Genomic DNA, 18820 nt, shown 5'->3' with positions numbered 1-18820 from the left:
CACCGAGGGCCGCACGCTGAAGCCGGCCACGTGCCTTTCTTCTTCTTCTTACTGGCTCTACCTCGACCCCCACCATTGGATCCCGAGCCTACCAGACGCTCCGCCGCCGGCGACACGCCCCGGACGTCTGGGGCTTCCCACCGGCTCGTAGAGCTCCCACCGGCCGCCGCAACTTCTCAGCACCTCGTCGGCCATGGCCTGCATCTTCCAATCCTAGAGCTTCGTGGATTTTCATCATGTGACCGTGGTGTTGTAGGTGCCACAACTTCAGAGAAGTGTTGCTGCAAACCGCCCACATCGGTGCTACAAAGGTTATGGCGCAGGATCCTAATTCCCGCACACTAGGAGGCAGCGCCGACTAGATTTGATTTGCGGCGGCACAGTGCTGCAAAGGCTTCCTGCTACGTGTGGTTGGTTGTGGAGCTGCAAAAAGGGACTGCTATGCTGCGAGCGGTGCGCGGCGGCAGGGCTTCAAAGAAAGAGTGGCGATGCTGCGAATGGTGGTCGGTTGAGCTGCAAAAGAAGAGCTATCTTGCTGTAAATAGTTAGCGGTGATGCTTCAAATTATCAGCGGTGATGACAATAGTTAGTGGTGATGCTGCAAAAGGTCAGCGGCGATGCTGGAAATGATCACTCATGGTGCTGTCAGCTGGAGTTGAAATGCTGCCAGCAGTGCGCCGGCGAGGTGTAGTTCTCGATGCTACAGTAGTATAAATATTTTGCTACAAATGTTATGTGGTTCTGCTACTTCGGTATAATTCTTGTCCTACAATGTCTCCGACAGTGTCTCTGATGAGTAGTGGACGATGCTACTATAGTATAACTTTTTTGCTACAAATGTTCTGTTGTTTTGCTACTTTAGTATAAAATTGTTGCTTCAATGTCTCCAGCGAGGTCTCTAGCGAGACCGGTTTAGCGTCAATAGCATAATTTTTTTGCTATGAAGTCTCCGGCAAGTCTCCGGCAAGGTATCCGGTGAAGTATGGTGCTCTGACGAGTCTCCAGCGAGTCTTCTTTTATTTTCATTTGAACCGTTTTTTCTTCAATGAAGCAAAAGCGGAAGGTTATTTGCTGCGACGAAGCAAAGTCTAAACGAGTCACAACTCTCCTTCTATTTTAGTCGAACCGTTTTTTGCTTCAATGAAGCAAAAGCGGGAGGTTTTTTGCTGCGACGAAGCAAAATCAAGATTTTAGGTAAAAGTGGACACGTGTCACGCATGCAAGCAGGAGGCTGGAAAGTTTGGAGCCTCCGGAGGATTTCTAGCACTGTCCTTTTGGGTGATTGGGGAGGAACACATCTTGGAGGAGGAATGTGGGCGTCATTGGGGCGATTGATTGGGAGTAGCATACGGTAGGATTAGTTAAGAAAATATCAATTATCTCATTAATTGCATATCAAAACGCTGATTTTTAGGTTGTACCCTTGATATTTTTCTGAACTTACCTTTTCTTTTCTAGTGGAACCTGTGTGCTCCATCGGATGTAGATCGGGCGGTCAGGATCTTCTGAATGTTTGATGTCAAAGTGACACACCATCCCCAACTCCAATATAATAGTAAAGATACTGAAACGGACACCCAGGACGGCCCAATGGTCCGCGTGGTGTCCCAGGTCGAATCCTTCTGCGTTGAGAAAAAAACACTTAAGCCAATCAGAGTGCAGAACCAGCCTCTCACGGATCGCCCTCGGCACTGTTGTTTACAACCACACGATGGATCCAACCGCTGAGAGCAGAAGCGGGCGTGCGTGCCGGAGACCTTCTAGAAGGACTGATCCAATGGTTTAGATTTGGCTTTAGGGTTATATCGGACGGTCACAATTCAACGTTAGGGTTAGGGTTGGTGCTGCGGGGTTTCGACGAGGTTTCGGAGGGGTTTTGAGGCGGTCAACGGGGTTTCAATGGTTTGACCAACTTTCAAATGAGCATACCTAATTCAAAAAAATCAGAGAAATATAAATCTTGAGCCATTGTCTTCTTTTGTGACACAGAATAGAGGAAAAATAATAAACATGTACTATGATGATGTTTTTGAAAAAGCCTTAACATGAGTGGCCAACGACGTGCGAGGTTGAATGGATTTCAGTGTAAAGAAGCTAGGTTTGGGGTTTCAAAAATAAATAAAAATAAAAAATAAAAAAATTGCCCAATCCTCATTATGAAGTGAGTAAGAATGATCTTGAATTTTTTTAAGTCACTTAGACAAGGTCGAAAAAAAACTTGCTTAGAAATGGGATCCTTTCCCTAGCTTTGAAGCACATTTCTAACACACTTGAGTTTTAGATCGCAAAAGAGATTGGATTGATCAAGAAATTTGTACAATACCTTACAAAACATTGGGCTAACAAAAACTACAACAAAGGAAATTACAAATTTCAAAATTTGACTCAAATTTAAATTTTTCTCAAATTCAAATTTGGCACCAAAGTACAAATAGCATTATTACACCAAGTCTTGTTTTCATGAATCAAAGTACAAATAACATTCTTCTTCACACAAATTTTCAAGAATCAAAGTACATCACACACGTTCTGTTAACTTCTTCCTCCTACCACCCGATTTCTTTTTCCTTGTCTTGCGCCTCAATAGATCAGCCATGCACTTTGGTTCTCTTCGCTTCACTATCATCAGGTCTCCCCATAGCATGGCCGAGAGCTCGAATAGCTTCATTTTGCATCTCAACAGATTGCATATCTTCAGTTTCCACATCATCCAAAATTGCCTCTTTTGTTGCTAGAAAATTTCATTTTGAACAACATCCAAAACAGTTTCATTTTCCAGCACAGCTGACTTTTTTAGCAACAGAATATCATCATTAACATGATCTACTTCTTTTGCAACATCCACTGCCTCCATTTCAACATCCGCAAGAGCTTCAGTTTCCATTGCATCATTTATAACCGGCTCATTTTGCATTGTTTGATCAACACCAAACATGATCTGCACATTTTTTTTCTAAAGCCACCAAGTCTTGCCTTTTTGGTTGGCCAACAGTTTTCAACATCAAGGGGCTGAACTGGTTTTTTTCCTGAAAACATAACATGTAATTTTGCAACAAAACGAGTGAAGAAACAACAATAACAGTAACAACAAAAATATTGCATACTTTTTTGACTTTTCAGGAGTTTAACGACATTTGGAAGATCCAACTCGGTGCCCAAGTTCCTCGCAAATTAAGCTTGCATCTGTTTTTGTTACCTTTTGAGATATTTTGGGCTTATCATTTTTTTCCCTTCTTACTGCTCCCACCTTTCTCTAACCATGCCTTGTATCTACTTTTTTTTAGGCTGGCCAGCTTTTCTTTTGGTCAGTGGAGGACACATAGAAAATTCAAGTTCTACTTCAGGCCACTGAAACTGATCTGTAAGTGCTGGAATTGGAGTTACATATGCAGCTCTGAATTTTGCTACTGAATAATATTCATGCAAATATAGGTGCATATTTAAATTTGGTTTGGAGGCCAAGAAAAGTATGGCATGCTCACACTACATTCATGCATTTCAGTGTCAACAACATGACTCCTTCAAGTTTTGGTATCTCTAACTTCAGCACCCCACAAATTAAAGAAGATTTATCAACTGTCAAATATGCAAGATTTCTACTCATGTTGACAACCTGTTGTACCACTGCAGGAAGATTCAGGACATCACAAATTCTTCTTCTGAATTCCCACAAGCGCAAGATCATGATCCTGATTTGGTCAACCATTTCATATACATGCAAGTCCTTTAAACTCTTCACCTTGTTGTTAAAACTTTCTACCAAGTTGTTGTTGATATGATCATATTTGATGGCAGTATTAAATCCTGACCTGTACCATAAGAGAGAGTGATAGGTTTGTAGCCATGTACCAAAATCATTCTCACTACATGCTTCCATTATCTTACCAAGATCTTGCCCAAATTCTTCTCCTCTATTTTTTTGATCAAATTCATCCACATATGGCCCAAGCTCTCTCTTTGCTCAGCATGGGGAAACACAATCTTTACTGCATTTTCTAGCCCTTTGCATGCATCTATATGTATTGACAAAGGTGAGACTGGACCTAAGCATCTTTTCAACTGCATCATAAACCATGTCCATGCAGCCTCAGTCTCTGATTGAAACAATCCAATGGCAACAGAGAACATCCAATTATGTCCATCCAGAGCATTACACACTGCCAGCTAACCATTCCACTTTCTAGTTAAAAACGAAGAGTCTATGCTTAAATATGGACATAATTGGATGTCTAGCCATCCCATACGGTTTGAAAATTGGAAAGGAGAGTCCTGCTTTGAAGCCATCGATGCAAGGCTTTAAAACCATAAAAAACTTAGAGAAGAATAACTTGCCATCATCTGTAACCTCAGTATCTATCTTCACAATACTGCCATGTGACCTTTTCTCCACCCCCGCTTTGAAGTTGTACAACATCCTAAAAGTATTTTCCCAATCGCCATACAAATTTTTCATTGACCTTTGTTTTTCCTTCCACATAGTGCTATAATTCACCTTAATTGGGTAGTCCTTTTCTAAGTCTGCTTTTAGCTTCTTTGCAGTAGTGTTTGGTGTCTTGGCTAAATAGAAGTGATCTTTTCAGCAACCCAAATCTGTGATGTCATTGTTGATACTCTATGTGATGCAAGTGTGATCAAAAAGGATTTGATTAACTCTAATCGTACTTCCATATGGTTAGCGTTTAGCAGAAATGTACCATCTGCAAGGATTGGCGCCCCCATCAAAACCTCTGCATCTTGCATAGAACTTTCTTTTATCAGTACAGTGAGTCTTGACATCAAACTCCTTCTTGATTGCATAACTTTTGAAATACATCCTAAACTAACACATGCTTGGAAATTGTTTCCCTATTGCAATAACAGGTTTTTTTATCATAGACAGTAACCAGCTCATCATAATGTGCATCATCTACATCATCTGCAGCATTTTCCATCAACTCTCTATCTACATCATCAATCAAATTAGTTTCATCGGCCTTTTCCTTATCTCTGTCATCTACTGGAATGCCAAATATTTTGGCCATCTCTGTGTCAGCCATAGGTGCTATGACTAAATCAGTAGGTTCATCTAACTCAACTGAATTCCAATCAACACACACACTAGCCACTGCATCAACACCAGGCCCTGCATCAGCACTATTGTTGTCACGCACTTCAGTTCGCATGGGCACAATCTGCCTCTGTGAAGCCCAATCATCATCTGACATTTGGGAAGCCAAATTTGAAGCCACATATCCAACCTTGGAATCACCTTTCAGATCGATGAGCTCAGCATGAAAAGTAACCACTTTGTTTGTCTAGCCATCCCGTCGATCAATTTCATCAACTAAGTCTTCTCCATCCTCAATTTTCAAGTACTCTCCTTTCCAATTTTCAAACCGTAACAATGCAACTTCCTGCCCTGGACCCCAAAGAATACTTTCCCAATTTTCTCCACCAAATTATTCATGGCCAGTTCTTCCATTTGCTGCACTTGTTGTGGATCAATATCTACACACTCAACCTCCCAACCCACAAATGTACCTCTATTGATGCTATGTACACTACCATCACCTAGTTTCGCTTCAGATGGGAAGAACTTGGCATTGAATTGAAATTTTGTCCGCTCACAATCACCCCTATTTTGCGGCGAGCAGAGTAAGGTAGCAGAATTAGTTGATTACAGAAATTCAATCAGATCATATCAAATCAAAATAAGGTTGTTTTACCGGCTGGAATTGCTCTCTTGCCTCTCCAACTCTATGCCCCTGGTTCAGCCAACCCGCCCATAGCGCCTCGGCGATCTAGCTCAAAAATCAGAAGAGACCGACTCAGATCCAAAATCCAGGCGCAGGGAATGGACCTAAGGTTTCCAAATTACTCACCGCCGATGAGCTACCACCGAGAATGGAGGGCATCCACTGCCGAGCACATGATTTGACGGCGCCGCCACCGGAGAAGAAGAGGGCGGACTTGGGTCGGGGATGGGCAGAATGGGCCGAAGTTTCTTGACGGGCAATGAGTGGGATCCACTAGAAACGGTTGTCTTAAACTAGGGTACCCCTTAATCTAACCCTAATCTAACCCCACCCTCATTAAAACACGCCGCAAGAGACCAATTTGGCCCGTGTCGCCTGAGAGCAATTTTTGCCGCTAGAAGCGTCGCACATCAGCTATTGTTGCGTTTCAAACAATTCCGAGGGAAGGCGTCGCATAGGAGCTACTTACCCCATTTGAAGACTATCAAACAGGGGGGGAAGATTCCCTCGCCGAATTCTTTCTACTGTGGCACAGGCTAGGTGGCATAGTTCTTGATCTGAGCGGGAGGCTGCGCTGGTTTGGCAGTTAGATAACCGCTATTCTTCCAAGTTGGCCTATGAAGCTTTCTTTGCTGGCTTGGTGAAGGCTGCCATTACTCATGAGGTCTAGCGTTCGCGGGCGCCCTACAGGCTACAACTGTAAGTTCTTCGCTTAGTTGGCCTCGAGAAACCGTTGTCGGATGGTGGATAGATTACATGCCCAGGTCTGCCTTGTCCAGTCCACTATGCGACTAGGAGTCGAAGTCTCTGCATCACCTTTTTTTGGATGCGTGGTGGCACTCTTAGATTTGGATTCAGATTCAGATTTGGTGGACTGGTGGTCTTCTCGCTCTTGCTTAAGGAGCATACACGGGACATGTGGATAGGGATCACTCTTCTGGTGCATTTGGAGGCACCGGAATGACATGGTCTTCAACGTCAACGGTGCGATGTCTTCGTCGGTGGCCATTAGAGAGAAGATCAAGGATGAGTGCGATAGGTGGTGCTTGGAGAAGTTGTTCCATGGCGCCGACTTTTCTTTTCCGGAGCCGAGAGAGTTACTGTGGCAGTTATGAGAGTAGACTCGGGAGGGGAGCTGCCACCACTTGTTGGCAACACGAATTTTGCCTTCTTTAAGACCTTTCTATATGATGATACACCTTTTCGATGTGTATTCTAGCAAAAAAAAGGACTATCACTAAAAAATTAGAATTTACCAGCAGGACTAATCTTCTCAGCAGCATACCACGAACTTTAAATTAGTCGTAGTACAGAAATTAACATTGGTGGTATCAACAGGTGGCAAGCGTAGGAGCTCTTGCGGGGCAAATCATGTATTCCGCCAGTTCATAAAAAGATGTCTTAATTTTATTAAAATTTAGATGTATTTAGACATATTTTAGTATCTAGATACATCTAAATTTATCCAAAGTTTAGACATTTATTTATGGACGGAGGGACTAGTATATGCAGGTGTATGATTCTGCATCCTTGGTCTTATTAAGGGATTGATCATGATCGTGTCTGACATGAGATCGATCGAAACTGGAGTAGCCGGTCTGATCTTTCCTTGCCTGGCAGTCTGGCCCTTTAAATATGGAATCCCCGAGGTGGTCGATAGCCCTCCATCAAATCGCAACCATCAAGATCGAGCGTTCCAATCTATAGGGAAACCTAGCTGACCGAGTGTGACCAAGCAGGACCCATGGCGGCGACGACAGCGGACGCAAGCAAGGTCGTGGGCGGCGGCGAGAAGGGCAACGTGGACGAGGAGAGCAAGATGATCACGCTGTTCAGCTCGGACGGCGAGCGCTTCGAGGTGACCCAGGAGGCGGCGGCCATGTCGCAGACCATCCACCACATGATGGAGGACGGCTGCGTGGACGACGAGGGCGTCCATCTCCCCAACGTGGGATCCGAGATCCTCGCCATGGTCATCGAGTACTGCAACAGGCACGTGGCCAGCCCCGACGAGAAGGAGGACATCAGGAGCTTCGACGCCGGCTTCGTGAAGGTGGAGCATCACACGCTGTTCGACATCATCCGCGCCGCCAACTACCTGGACGTCAAGGAGCTCATGGACCTTTGCTGCCAGACGGTGGCCGACTCGATCAAGAGCAAGTCGGTCGAGGAGATTCGCGAGCTGTTCGGCATCGTGAACGACTTCACGCCCGAGGAGGAGGCGGAGATCCGCAAGGAGAACCAGTGGGCGTTCGAGTAGACGTCCTGGGATTTTTTTTTTTTTTTTTTTTTTTTTGCGGTTGCTTGATTATTATTTAGACGGCTTTCATGTTTAATTAGTTTTTGGTTATGATCGTTTATACTTTGTCGTCTAGATCGCTGAAAGTATGTGTATGCAGTTATACTACTACTATAGTAGTACTATCTACGTCTGGGATATTTGAAGGAAAATTAATCATAGTACTTTTTACTTGTTGGATATCGATTTTTTTTTTGGAGCAAATCATGCATGCTCATACAGTTAACAAGTATATATAGGGTAAACAATCAGCGACAAATAAGTATTTTTTTCCTTGCCAAAGAAAATATATTAATATCGTGAAGATACTAATTACGCCTAGCTTCTTTAAGAACGAAATATCCTGTTTGACATCACAAACCATGAGCAATGTCTTTCCTGTTTAATTAGTTTTTGGTTATGATCATTTATACTTTGTCGTCTAGATCGGTGAAAGTATGTGTATGCAGTTATACTACTACTATAGTACTATCTACATGTGGATATTTGAAGGAAAATTAATTACTTTTCACTTGTTGGATACTGATTTATTTGGAGCAAATCATGCGTGCTCAATTGCTGATACTACATCAGGGTGAACAATCAGCGACAAATATCCTTGGCAAAGGAAATAATATTAATATCGGGAAAATACCAATTACATCTAGCTTCTTTAAGAACGAAATATCCTGTTTGACATCACAAACAATGAGCAACAGTCGAAGTTGACCCACCTATTTTTGCCTCAGATAGGAGAACGGTTGTTTTATTGTCCTACGGCCTCTGTCGGTTGATGCACGCATCCACCTCTTGACCATGTATAAATCTGATCCTCGGGACGAAAAGGACTCACAGTAGCATGGTACTGCACAAACTGAATGGATCTCACGAACCCACACCGCTAACCTAACAGTTGCATGACTCCACGCAGTAAACAGGCATCCTGACTATATATCGAGATAAGAGAGCAAACAAGCAATATACAGCAAGGAAGTGCTATAAAGATATTTTAAACCCATAAAACGTATCATGTTGGGGCGGAAAACATGTAACGTGTGCCACATATGTGTGCAGAGCTGTAAATCCAAACAGTTGTCAAGATATTTTCCAGGGAGAAATCGACAGCGACCTTACAAACATGCAGGTGAATAATCCTGAATGGGGCTACAAACATGTGGCGTGAGCGATGTAATCTGTGCTTGAATTCGAAACCATCTTGAGTTCAATCCTCTGCAAGAACTCGACAGGAACTCATCGATCTGTAACCATATTTCCTTCTGGGGAGGGATTTACATGTATGCTGATAGTGTGAGCATGTACAAACTATCACCAAAACTTCAGACTTTGCCGACGTGATTAGTCTTCTCAGCAGCTACCTGTCAATCAAAAGTTCATGGACTAAACTTTGAGAGTCTGATAATACTACAAACTTAGGGCAATTCAAATTAATCACAGTACACATTTTTCTTAACTTGTACAAATAGTCTGCTTGGATGTGAGCAGGTTCAATTTGGCTACCTGTACATCATATAATGCTGCAAGCAGGGCAAAGACTATAACACTAGTGCGCTCAGCTACTGCTCTGCCGAAGCGAGGGGGTTATAACAAATTAACATGTCCCAGCTCTGGTGCCAAAACATATATGAGATGCTGAAAAAGATTATATGTTTCTTCAAGAATAATCATTCTCAGAAATAATACATGATAACTGACAAGCTAGAATAGTGAACTAGTATGTTCCAAGTAAGTTACCCAACATGTGTACTTAAACTGACCCCAGTTAGCAGTGAAGTTGATAACTGACAAGCTAAACATGCATATTATCATATAAATGATTATTCACAACAGAGGAGCTTGATGTGAATCTGCTGAAGTGCTGAACTAGTGCTAGTGTAAGTGTCATTCAATAGACTATACGAGCTACTTATCGGCATAACTTGGACTCAAGGAACAATTTCAGCAACAATTTCAAACACTAGAAACATGCACAGATGACAGATTAAAAGTCTATGGATCACATTTGCAAGGAATTGTATTTCAGCAAAGAAGTTCTCACCTAGTTTATATCGATCTTGAGCTCAAAGAGATCACTTGAAACTGTACTCTGGTTGCACTCAGAAACTATCCCCTCAAAATCAATAGGTGCATTTGAAACAAAAACAAGCAGCGGCTTCTTTTTGGGAACAGGCAGTGGCTCACTCCTGCCCTCCAGTATATCTAGAACAGTCCTCATGACAGGTCTCTCTTCCGAAAACGGATTCACGCAGCTCAAACCTAGAAGAAGCAGCCTCATCATTTGCTCTGTGTCATACTCTCCATCCAGGGTGCTGTCGACAGCATCCAGAAGCTTGCCTTTGGAGTGCAGATTCCAAACCCAGTCGACAACATTCAGCATGTTCATACTGCCGGGCGCCTCTCGCTCGATTGGCCGCCTTCTTGTGCAGATCTCCAGCAGCACAACCCCATAGCTGTAGACATCGCTCTTCTCGGTGGCTCTCCCCATCTGGAGGTACTCGGGGGCAAGGTAACCAACAGTCCCTGCCGCCAAGGTCGACCGAGGGCTATTGTTAGGATCCTTCAACCTGGCAAGCCCAAAATCCCCCAGCCTGGGATTGAACTGCGAATCCAGAAGTATGTTGCTGCACTTGATATCCCTGTGGATGACCTGCTGCTCATGCTCTTCATGTAGGTACGCAACCGCAGAGGCAATGCCGACGGCCACGTTGTAGCGCCGCGCCCAGCTGAGAGTGGGATAGCGGTGGACGCCTGAGTCTGAGACAGGGTGGAGAGCCATGTCCAGGCTGCCGTTTGCCATGAACTCGTACACCAGCAGCAGCTCGTCCTTCTCGGCGCACCAGCCTCGCAGCTGGACCAGGTTGGGGTGCTTCAGGTCGGCGATTATGGTGAGCTCGGCGGTGAACTCGCTGCGGCTCTCCCTGGACTGCTTGGAGCGCTTGACGGCGTACGTGACCCCGGAGCGCGGGCACACCGCCCTGTACACGGTGCCGAAACCGCCGCTGCCAACCACCAGAGAAGGGTCGAACCCCTTGGTCGCCGAGAAGAGGTCCTGGTACATGAACTCCCTCGGCTGGCCCGCCGCCTTCGCTCTGGCGCCGCCGTCGTGGAACCCTGCGGCGCGAGCCCTCCACTTCCTCAGAGACATTGCCGCGAACACCACGACTGCGCCGAGGAACAGAACGGGCAGAGGGATGCCGAGCCCCAGCGCGAGCCTTCTGCGGCGCCCGGCAGATGCGGGTCCAGCGGCACGGTCCGACGCGGCGGGGGCGCTGCGGACGGTGCTGTCGGACACGTTGTGGGAGGGTCTGGACGCGAGGTTGGCCGCGGGCAGCCCGCTGGTCTGGAAACTCCAGCTGTGGATGGCGAAACCGCCGCCGTCGACGCTGGTCCCGTTGTTGTCGGAGGAGGAGGAGACGTGGAAGCCGACGAACATGAACTCGGCGAAGCGCGCGGCGAGGCCGGTGGAGTTGGGCACGACGAGCGCGGGCGCGGGCGGGCGCAGGCTGGCGTGGCCGAGGAAGACCTCGAGGCGGGCGCGGCGCGCGTCGTAGAGGACCCAGGAGGCGACCTCGTTGCCGTTGCGCAGGTCCACGGCTCCCGTGGAGTTGGCGGCGACGCGGTCGCCCGCGGAGGACGCGTAGACGCGGTTCTTCGGCGCGTCGAAGGTTACCTCGAGTGGGGGCGGGAGGGAGCGGTTGGTGGGGGAGCCCTCGGCGGCGGCGGCGGCGAGAGGGTCGGGGAGGAGCAGGAAGGAGAGGCGGGAGGCGGGGCGCGCGGAGGCGGGGGAGGCGAAGAGGAAGGTGGTGGAGAAGGAGGCGTTGCGGGGGAACGGGAGGGGGAGCGGGAAGAGGGCGTGGGAGGAGGGCGGCGGGAGGGTTACCGAGGCGGAGCGGAGCGAGGCCCCGCCGAGGAGGGTGAGGTTCCGGAGGGAGAAGGAGGGGAAGGAGAAGGCGACGGCGGTGGCGGCGTCGGCGGCGGGCGGTGGCTGGACGGGGAGGAGGAAGAAGACGACGGCGAGGAGGTAGAGGGGAGGAGGCCTCGGTGGTCGAGCCATGGTGGTGGAGGCGGTGGTCGGTGTGATCAGGTGAGAGAAGGCACGCACTTGGGTTTATGACCCTGGTGAGAGCGAGAGAGACGGGAAGGAATGGAAAAAATGATGGGCAAATGATTGAAAAGGAGGGGTCCCCTCCCGATATCTCTCAATTTTGTATTTTCACCTCTTCCGTGATGAATTTCATTGCTAAAATTCGCTGTCTATTACTCATTGCTTAAACCCTTCCTGTAGGATCATGAGACTCATTGCTTGGACTAGTAGAATTTGCCAATTGATCATTACAACTACTGTTGTCCCCATGATGGAATGGAATGGAACCATTCCATTCTACTGGCACGGAACCGTTCCATCCCTGTGTTCGGTATGGACAAAAAAATTGTCACGGAACGGTTCCATCCCTGTGTTCGGTTTTGGAATGGGATGAGAATGGAATGGAATGGGTGAGATAGTCACCCAATTAATTAGTCTAAACTCGATTAATTATTTGCTAAACTTAATTAAGTAGTGCTAAACTTGATTTATTATTGCTAAACTTGGTTAATTATTGCTAAACTTAATTAATCAGCGTGTGACAGTCACCCGTTCCACCTCGTCCGGCCGAATCGGAGGAACCACTTCATTCCGAATCTAGAGGGAATACTCCATTTGGAGGAACCACTTCATTCCATTCCAGTTTGCAACCGAACGCAGGAACGAGCTCTGGGTGCGGAACGGTTCCATTCCGTTCCACTACATCCCCAAACCGAACACACTCATTGCGAAACATCGCACCACATCGCGTGAAATATAGACATGGTCAGTTTTAATATTAATAGGCTTAAACCCTTCCTGAATGGTATCCTCAAAAGCATATATTGTTTGGAGGGAATCGAAAGTTCTAAAGGATATAAGAGCAATTCTAGCAAATACCGAAAAAAGGCCTGAAACCAGACAACTCAAACCGTTTTCCTAGATTGAGTTGTTATGTAGCCCGAGCATATCCCCAAAACAGCTCGGTACCTGATAACAGCCCTGCTAGCCGCTATATACCCTGGTGAGAGGGTGTTTTAGGGTTTCATTCCCTGAGCCCTCCGCCACAATTTCTCACCCCTTCACCTCTCAACTCCACACCTCTGGTGAGCAATCCAAGGATCCATGGCCAACAGATCCGCCAGTGGGCACCTCGTGCGCAGCCCTCCCATTGAGGAAGAGGTGGTCCGTCGCTTGAAGCTGGTACGTGCCCGCAGAGCATTCTCTCGTTGGATTAAAACATCCCCGGCGTGGGTTGACTTCGACGGCATCGAAGCAACGCACGTGGAGACGCATGCCCACGGCGGCCCATGCGGAGACAGAGAACTTATATTTGAATGCACGGACGGGGTTTATGATCATGGATAATGCCTTGCTTGCACTTGAATGCATGCACTATATATTTGAATCCTATGACAGGGTTGACTGACATTTTTTTGGAGAGTACAAAGTATAAGATGGGGTTCTCTCACCGATCGGTTCAGTGGATCATGACATGTGTGACCATTGTGAGATATTCTGTTAGTTCAATGGAATTAGAGGAGGGGCCAGATCCGGACGCTGCTTTATTTTCCACTAGTGGAATGCCCGTGCTTCTCCACGGCTCCCTACCTTATGTCAGTCACAATATTACATGGATCTCTACTTTATGTAGTTTCACAAATATTATAAGTGTAAATGATGCGCAAAAACATTTAAGTACATAAAAATAACCACATAATATTTAAAATATCATACGATCATATCACATAATTTAGTGTAATAATTATAAAAGGCAACGAGACCGACATATTATTTCTTATATTATTTATTAAATCCATGCTCTCTTGATCGTGAATAACATATGCTCGCACAACATCATGTATGTTATTTTCAATGTCATTAGCAAGGTACTTGAGTATGTGTATCAAAAATCTCTTTGTCAACTCGTAGTCATCCTGCACAATCAATCTATCGAGTTAGCATGAAGTTTTATTTTCATAAAAATATAAGAATGTGAACATAAAAGTACTCCCGGTGCAAATTGGATGAACAAATCATTTATCGCATGAAAGCATAAAAGAAAATACTAAGTAACCAAACAATTTTTTGCAAATAAATGGAAAATATTATTATCTCTTGGTCATTAGGATGATAATACTTTTTTTGTAATGATAACCACAGAAAACCACATGTCAGTGCTTGTTGGTATTGGAGTACTGAGAAAAGTCGGACAATCCTGCTTTCTTCCTCACCCAAATTTCCCCAACTTTAATTTTAAAATAACAAACTTTTCCCAATTTCACATTCTCCCGACACCACCGCATGGGTTACTCATGCCGCATGTGGCCACACACGCCGCCAAGGTCACTCGCTGTTTGGCGCCCGTCCACGGCTAGCTCTCTCACGTCCATCCCATCCTCCGGCGCCGAGCCACTCACCGTCGGCCTCCACACCCCCCGGCGCACGGTTTCGGCTGCCGGCCTCCCTGCCATTCGGCGGACGGTTCAGGCTGCCGACCTCCCCGCCCTCCGGGGCTAAACCACTCCTCCATCAGCCGCACGGTTGTTACTCCGCCGTTGAAGAGTTGCCCGTGCTTTCCTTTGGTTCCCACGCGGGCCCACTATTACTATTTTTGGAAATATTCCTTTACCACAAATGGATAGTTTCGGTGACCTGACTATAAGCAAAAACAAGGTCGACCTCGATGTAGTTCCGTCCAGGATAGAATGGGAAATTAATATGGCATGAACCGGAATCATTCAATAGATCAGTTTGAACCGTAAAATTGGTTTATAATACACAAACTTTACCGTTCATTTTTCTCCGCTCTTTCCCATTCTCATGGCACAACAAAAAATTCATATGATAGAAATTTATTTCCGACATTGCCATATTTTTTATATGATACGAAATTAATTTCTGATATTACCCATAAAAAATGGTACAGAATTCCAACACGATTTACACATATGGAGATTAAACAAAAGTTTTATTCAGAACAAACCATCCATTGACATTTGGATCTGAAGCATTTGTTCTTGAGATTCCCTTCAACAAAGAAAATCTGTTTGAACAAGAACGATTGGCTCAATAAATATAATGGAGTATATGAACAAGAATTTTCTGCAACATGAAGTAGATAAATAAGATGCATGGACCAACGTGAGCCCTCTCCACGTCAGAAATTTACATCAGGCTACAATCATGTTCCACGGTCACAGAGTTATCATGAATATATCACAGATTCTGCATATATTAACAAACAAGCAAAACAGATTTTGGGGGATCCAAGATCCATGAATACATCGGTAATAAAAACAGGAAAATACAGAATCCAAAAGCAATTATAGAACAAATAAACAGATCGGAGACTTCAGGGGCGAGAAAAAAAAATATCGGATCTTCAATCTCAATAAATCAAACATCTCAGACTAATTACTTACATAAGCTAAGCAAGATCACCACATAATCTGAACGGTGAAGTATCCAAAGACATGACAGAAGTCAACAAAGCAGTAATAGGATCACCACTTCGTATGTCAAAAAACCTGAACGCGGTGCCGTTGGATGGAGGCGTGGCCCGCTGGTTGCCGGCCCGAGGCGCTGGGAAACAAAAGTTTTACAGCAGTCATGAAAGCAGCATCTAACACTCCCGTACGTGCTAGCAAGCAGCATCAATAGCAATTAGCAGCCGCGGCATACACAAGAAAGCACACGCGCTCATTCCGAGATAAAATAAGACGAAGCGGAAACGCACCTTTGCAATTGGCAGTGCAAACACGCGCGCTAGCGATCGGCGGCAGCAGCGAGTAAACACACAAGCCAAATCTATGTCTCCAGCTATTCTCATCTCTTTTCTCAATTTCTCTTGCGCACGGCAAATGAGGCGTACGCGGTAGACCACACGCCATGGTCGCTGCTTAACCCTCGATCTACTCCCTCCCTCCTCCATCCAAAGAGCCGAAAAATTCAGTCGCCCCGTTCATCCAAAGAGCTACCGGCGGCCGCGACATGCACGCACCATGGGAAAGCCGACTCGCACCGCTACACCTTCCAGATTTGCGCTCGGCAGTCCCACCCATCGCGTGCGGCGATGCCACGCCACCGTAGTCGGAAACGATGGGTTGCCATGATGATATGCGTGTGGTAAACCGAGTCAAACCGTGATAACTCCATCAAGGTAGTTGTTCCTATTAGCAAGATAAGATAAGATAAGATAAGATAAGATGGTTAGCTATTTTTGAGGAGTGCGGACCGGGTGGTTTGAGGGAGGAAATATGAATTGAGGACGTGGGGGGTATTATTGTCCATCCTGAAAATGTGACACCAGCCATTCACCAGTTTGCTCTTAATAGTAGTGGAATGCCCGTGCTTCTCCACGGCTCCCTACCTTATGTCAGTCACAATATTACATGGATCTCTACTTTATGTAGTTTCACAAATATTATAAGTGTAAATGATGCGCAAAAACATTTAAGTACATAAAAATAACCACATAATATTTAAAATATCATACGATCATATCACATAATTTAGTGTAATAATTATAAAAGGCAACGAGACCGACATATTATTTCTTATATTATTTATTAAATCCATGCTCTCTTGATCGTGAATAACATATGCTCGCACAACATCATGTATGTTATTTTCAATGTCATTAGCAAGGTACTTGAGTATGTGTATCAAAAATCTCTTTGTCAACTCGTAGCCATCCTGCACAATCAATCTATCGAGTTAGCATGAAGTTTTATTTTCATAAAAATATAAGAATGTGAACATAAAAGTACTCCCGGTGCAAATTGGATGAACAAATCATTTATCGCATGAAAGCATAAAAGAAAATACTAAGTAACCAAACAATTTTTTGCAAATAAATGGAAAATATTATTATCTCTTGGTCATTAGGATGATAATACTTTTTTTGTAATGATAACCACAGAAAACCACATGTCAGTGCTTGTTGGTATTGGAGTACCGAGAAAAGTCGGACAATCCTGCTTTCTTCCTCACCCAAATTTCCCCAACTTTAATTTTAAAATAACAAACTTTTCCCAATTTCACATTCTCCCGACACCACCGCATGGGTTACTCATGCCGCCTGTGGCCACACACGCCGCCAAGGTCACTCGCTGTTTGGCGCCCGTACACGGCTAGCTCTCTCACGTCCATCCCATCCTCCGGCGCCGAGCCACTCACCGTCGGCCTCCACACCCCCCGGCGCACGGTTTCGGCTGCCGGCCTCCCTGCCATTCGGCGGACGGTTCAGCTGCCGACCTCCCCGCCCTCCGGGGCTAAACCACTCCTCCATCAGCCGCACGGTTGTTACTCCGCCGTTGAAGAGTTGCCCGTGCTTTCCTTTGGTTCCCACGCGGGCCCACTATTACTATTTTTGGAAATATTCCTTTACCACAAATGGATAGTTTCGGTGACCGACTATAAGCAAAAACAAGGTCGACCTCGATGTAGTTCCGTCCAGGATAGAATGGGAAATTAATATGGCATGAACCAGAATCATTCAATAGATCAGTTTGAACCGTAAAATTGGTTTATAATACACAAACTTTACCGTTCATTTTTCTCCGCTCTTTCCCATTCTCATGGCACAACAAAAAAAATCATATGATAGAAATTTATTTCTGACATTGCCATATTTTTTATATGATACGGAATTAATTTCTGATATTACCCATAAAAAATGGTACAGAATTCCAACACGATTTACACATATGGAGATTAAACAAAAGTTTTATTCAGAACAAACCATCCATTGACATTTGGATCTGAAGCATTTGTTCTTGAGATTCCCTTCAACAAAGAAAATCTGTTTGAACAAGAACGATTGGCTCAATAAATATAATGGAGTATATGAACAAGAATTTTCTGCAACATGAAGTAGATAAATAAGATGCATGGACCAACGTGAGCCCTCTCCACGTCGAAATTTACATCAGGCTACAATCATGTTCCACGGTCACAGAGTTATCATGAATATATCACAGATTCTCGCATATATTAACAAACAAGCAAAACAGATTTTGGGGGATCCAAGATCCATGAATACATCGGTAATAAAAACAGGAAAATACAGAATCCAAAAGCAATTATAGAACAAATAAACAGATCGGAGACTTCAGGGGAGAGAAAAAAATATCGGATCTGCAATCTCAATAAATCTAACATCTCAGACTAATTACTTATATATGCTAAGCAAGATCACCACATGATCTGAACGGTGAAGTATCCAAAGACATGACACAAATCAACAAAGCAGTAACGCAGAACCAAAAAAAACCGGAACGCGGTGTCGTTGGATGGAGGCGTGGCCCGCTGGTTGCCGGCCTGAGGAGCTGGGAAACAAAAAGTTTTACAGCAGTCAGGAAAGCAGCATCTAACACTCCTGTACGTGCTAGCAAGCAGCATCAATAGCAATTAGCAGCCGCGGCATACACAAGAAAGCACACGCGCTCATTCTGAGATAAAATAAGACGAAGCGGAAACGCACCTTTGCAATTGGCAGGCAAACACGCGCGCTAGCAGTCAGCGGCAGCAGCAGTAAACACACAAGCCAAATCTATGTCTCCAGCTATTCTCATCTCTTTTCTCAATTTCTCTTGCGCACGGCAAATGAGGCGTACGCGGTAGACCACACGCCATGGTCGCTGCTTAACCCTCGATCTACTCCCTCCCTCCTCCATCCAAAGAGCCTAAAAATTCAGTCGCCCCGTTCATCCAAAGAGCTAC

At 45.2% G+C, this 18820-nt stretch overlaps 2 protein-coding genes across 3 annotated transcripts; one reads left to right on the top strand and one right to left on the bottom strand.

Moving 5' to 3' along the window:
- The first annotated feature begins 6724 nt into the window (after positions 1 to 6724).
- On the top strand, positions 6725 to 7995 carry LOC124657820 (SKP1-like protein 1). 2 transcript variants are annotated; one of them, XM_047196316.1, is made up of 2 exons: positions 6725 to 6736; positions 7549 to 7995. In XM_047196316.1, exons 1-2 carry the CDS (start codon positions 6725 to 6727, stop codon positions 7993 to 7995), a joined length of 459 nt encoding a protein of 152 aa, XP_047052272.1. The 2 variants fall into 2 exon arrangements, with proteins under 2 accessions (XP_047052272.1, XP_047052273.1); XM_047196317.1 differs by lacking the exon at positions 6725 to 6736 and having other exon boundaries at positions 7471 to 7995.
- Positions 7996 to 10069: 2074 nt separating this feature from the next.
- LOC124657933 (probable L-type lectin-domain containing receptor kinase S.7) lies at positions 10070 to 12085 on the bottom strand. Its single transcript, XM_047196402.1, has one exon. The coding sequence runs from the start codon at positions 12083 to 12085 to the stop codon at positions 10070 to 10072; it is 2016 nt and encodes a 671-aa protein (XP_047052358.1).
- Between the last annotated feature and the right edge of the window lie 6735 nt (positions 12086 to 18820).

The sequence above is a fragment of the Lolium rigidum genome, chromosome 5 (genome assembly GCF_022539505.1).
Source record: "Lolium rigidum isolate FL_2022 chromosome 5, APGP_CSIRO_Lrig_0.1, whole genome shotgun sequence".
In the NCBI taxonomy this organism is placed as follows: domain Eukaryota; kingdom Viridiplantae; phylum Streptophyta; class Magnoliopsida; order Poales; family Poaceae; genus Lolium; species Lolium rigidum.
This window is presented reverse-complemented; position numbering and strand designations above follow the sequence as displayed.

Bases quoted from the DNA above. Each gene is read 5' to 3' on its own strand.
- LOC124657820 (XM_047196317.1), top strand. From the start codon at position 7,480: ATGGCGGCGACGACAGCGGACGCAAGCAAGGTCGTGGGCGGCGGCGAG.
- LOC124657933 (XM_047196402.1), bottom strand. From the start codon at position 12,085: ATGGCTCGACCACCGAGGCCTCCTCCCCTCTACCTCCTCGCCGTCGTC.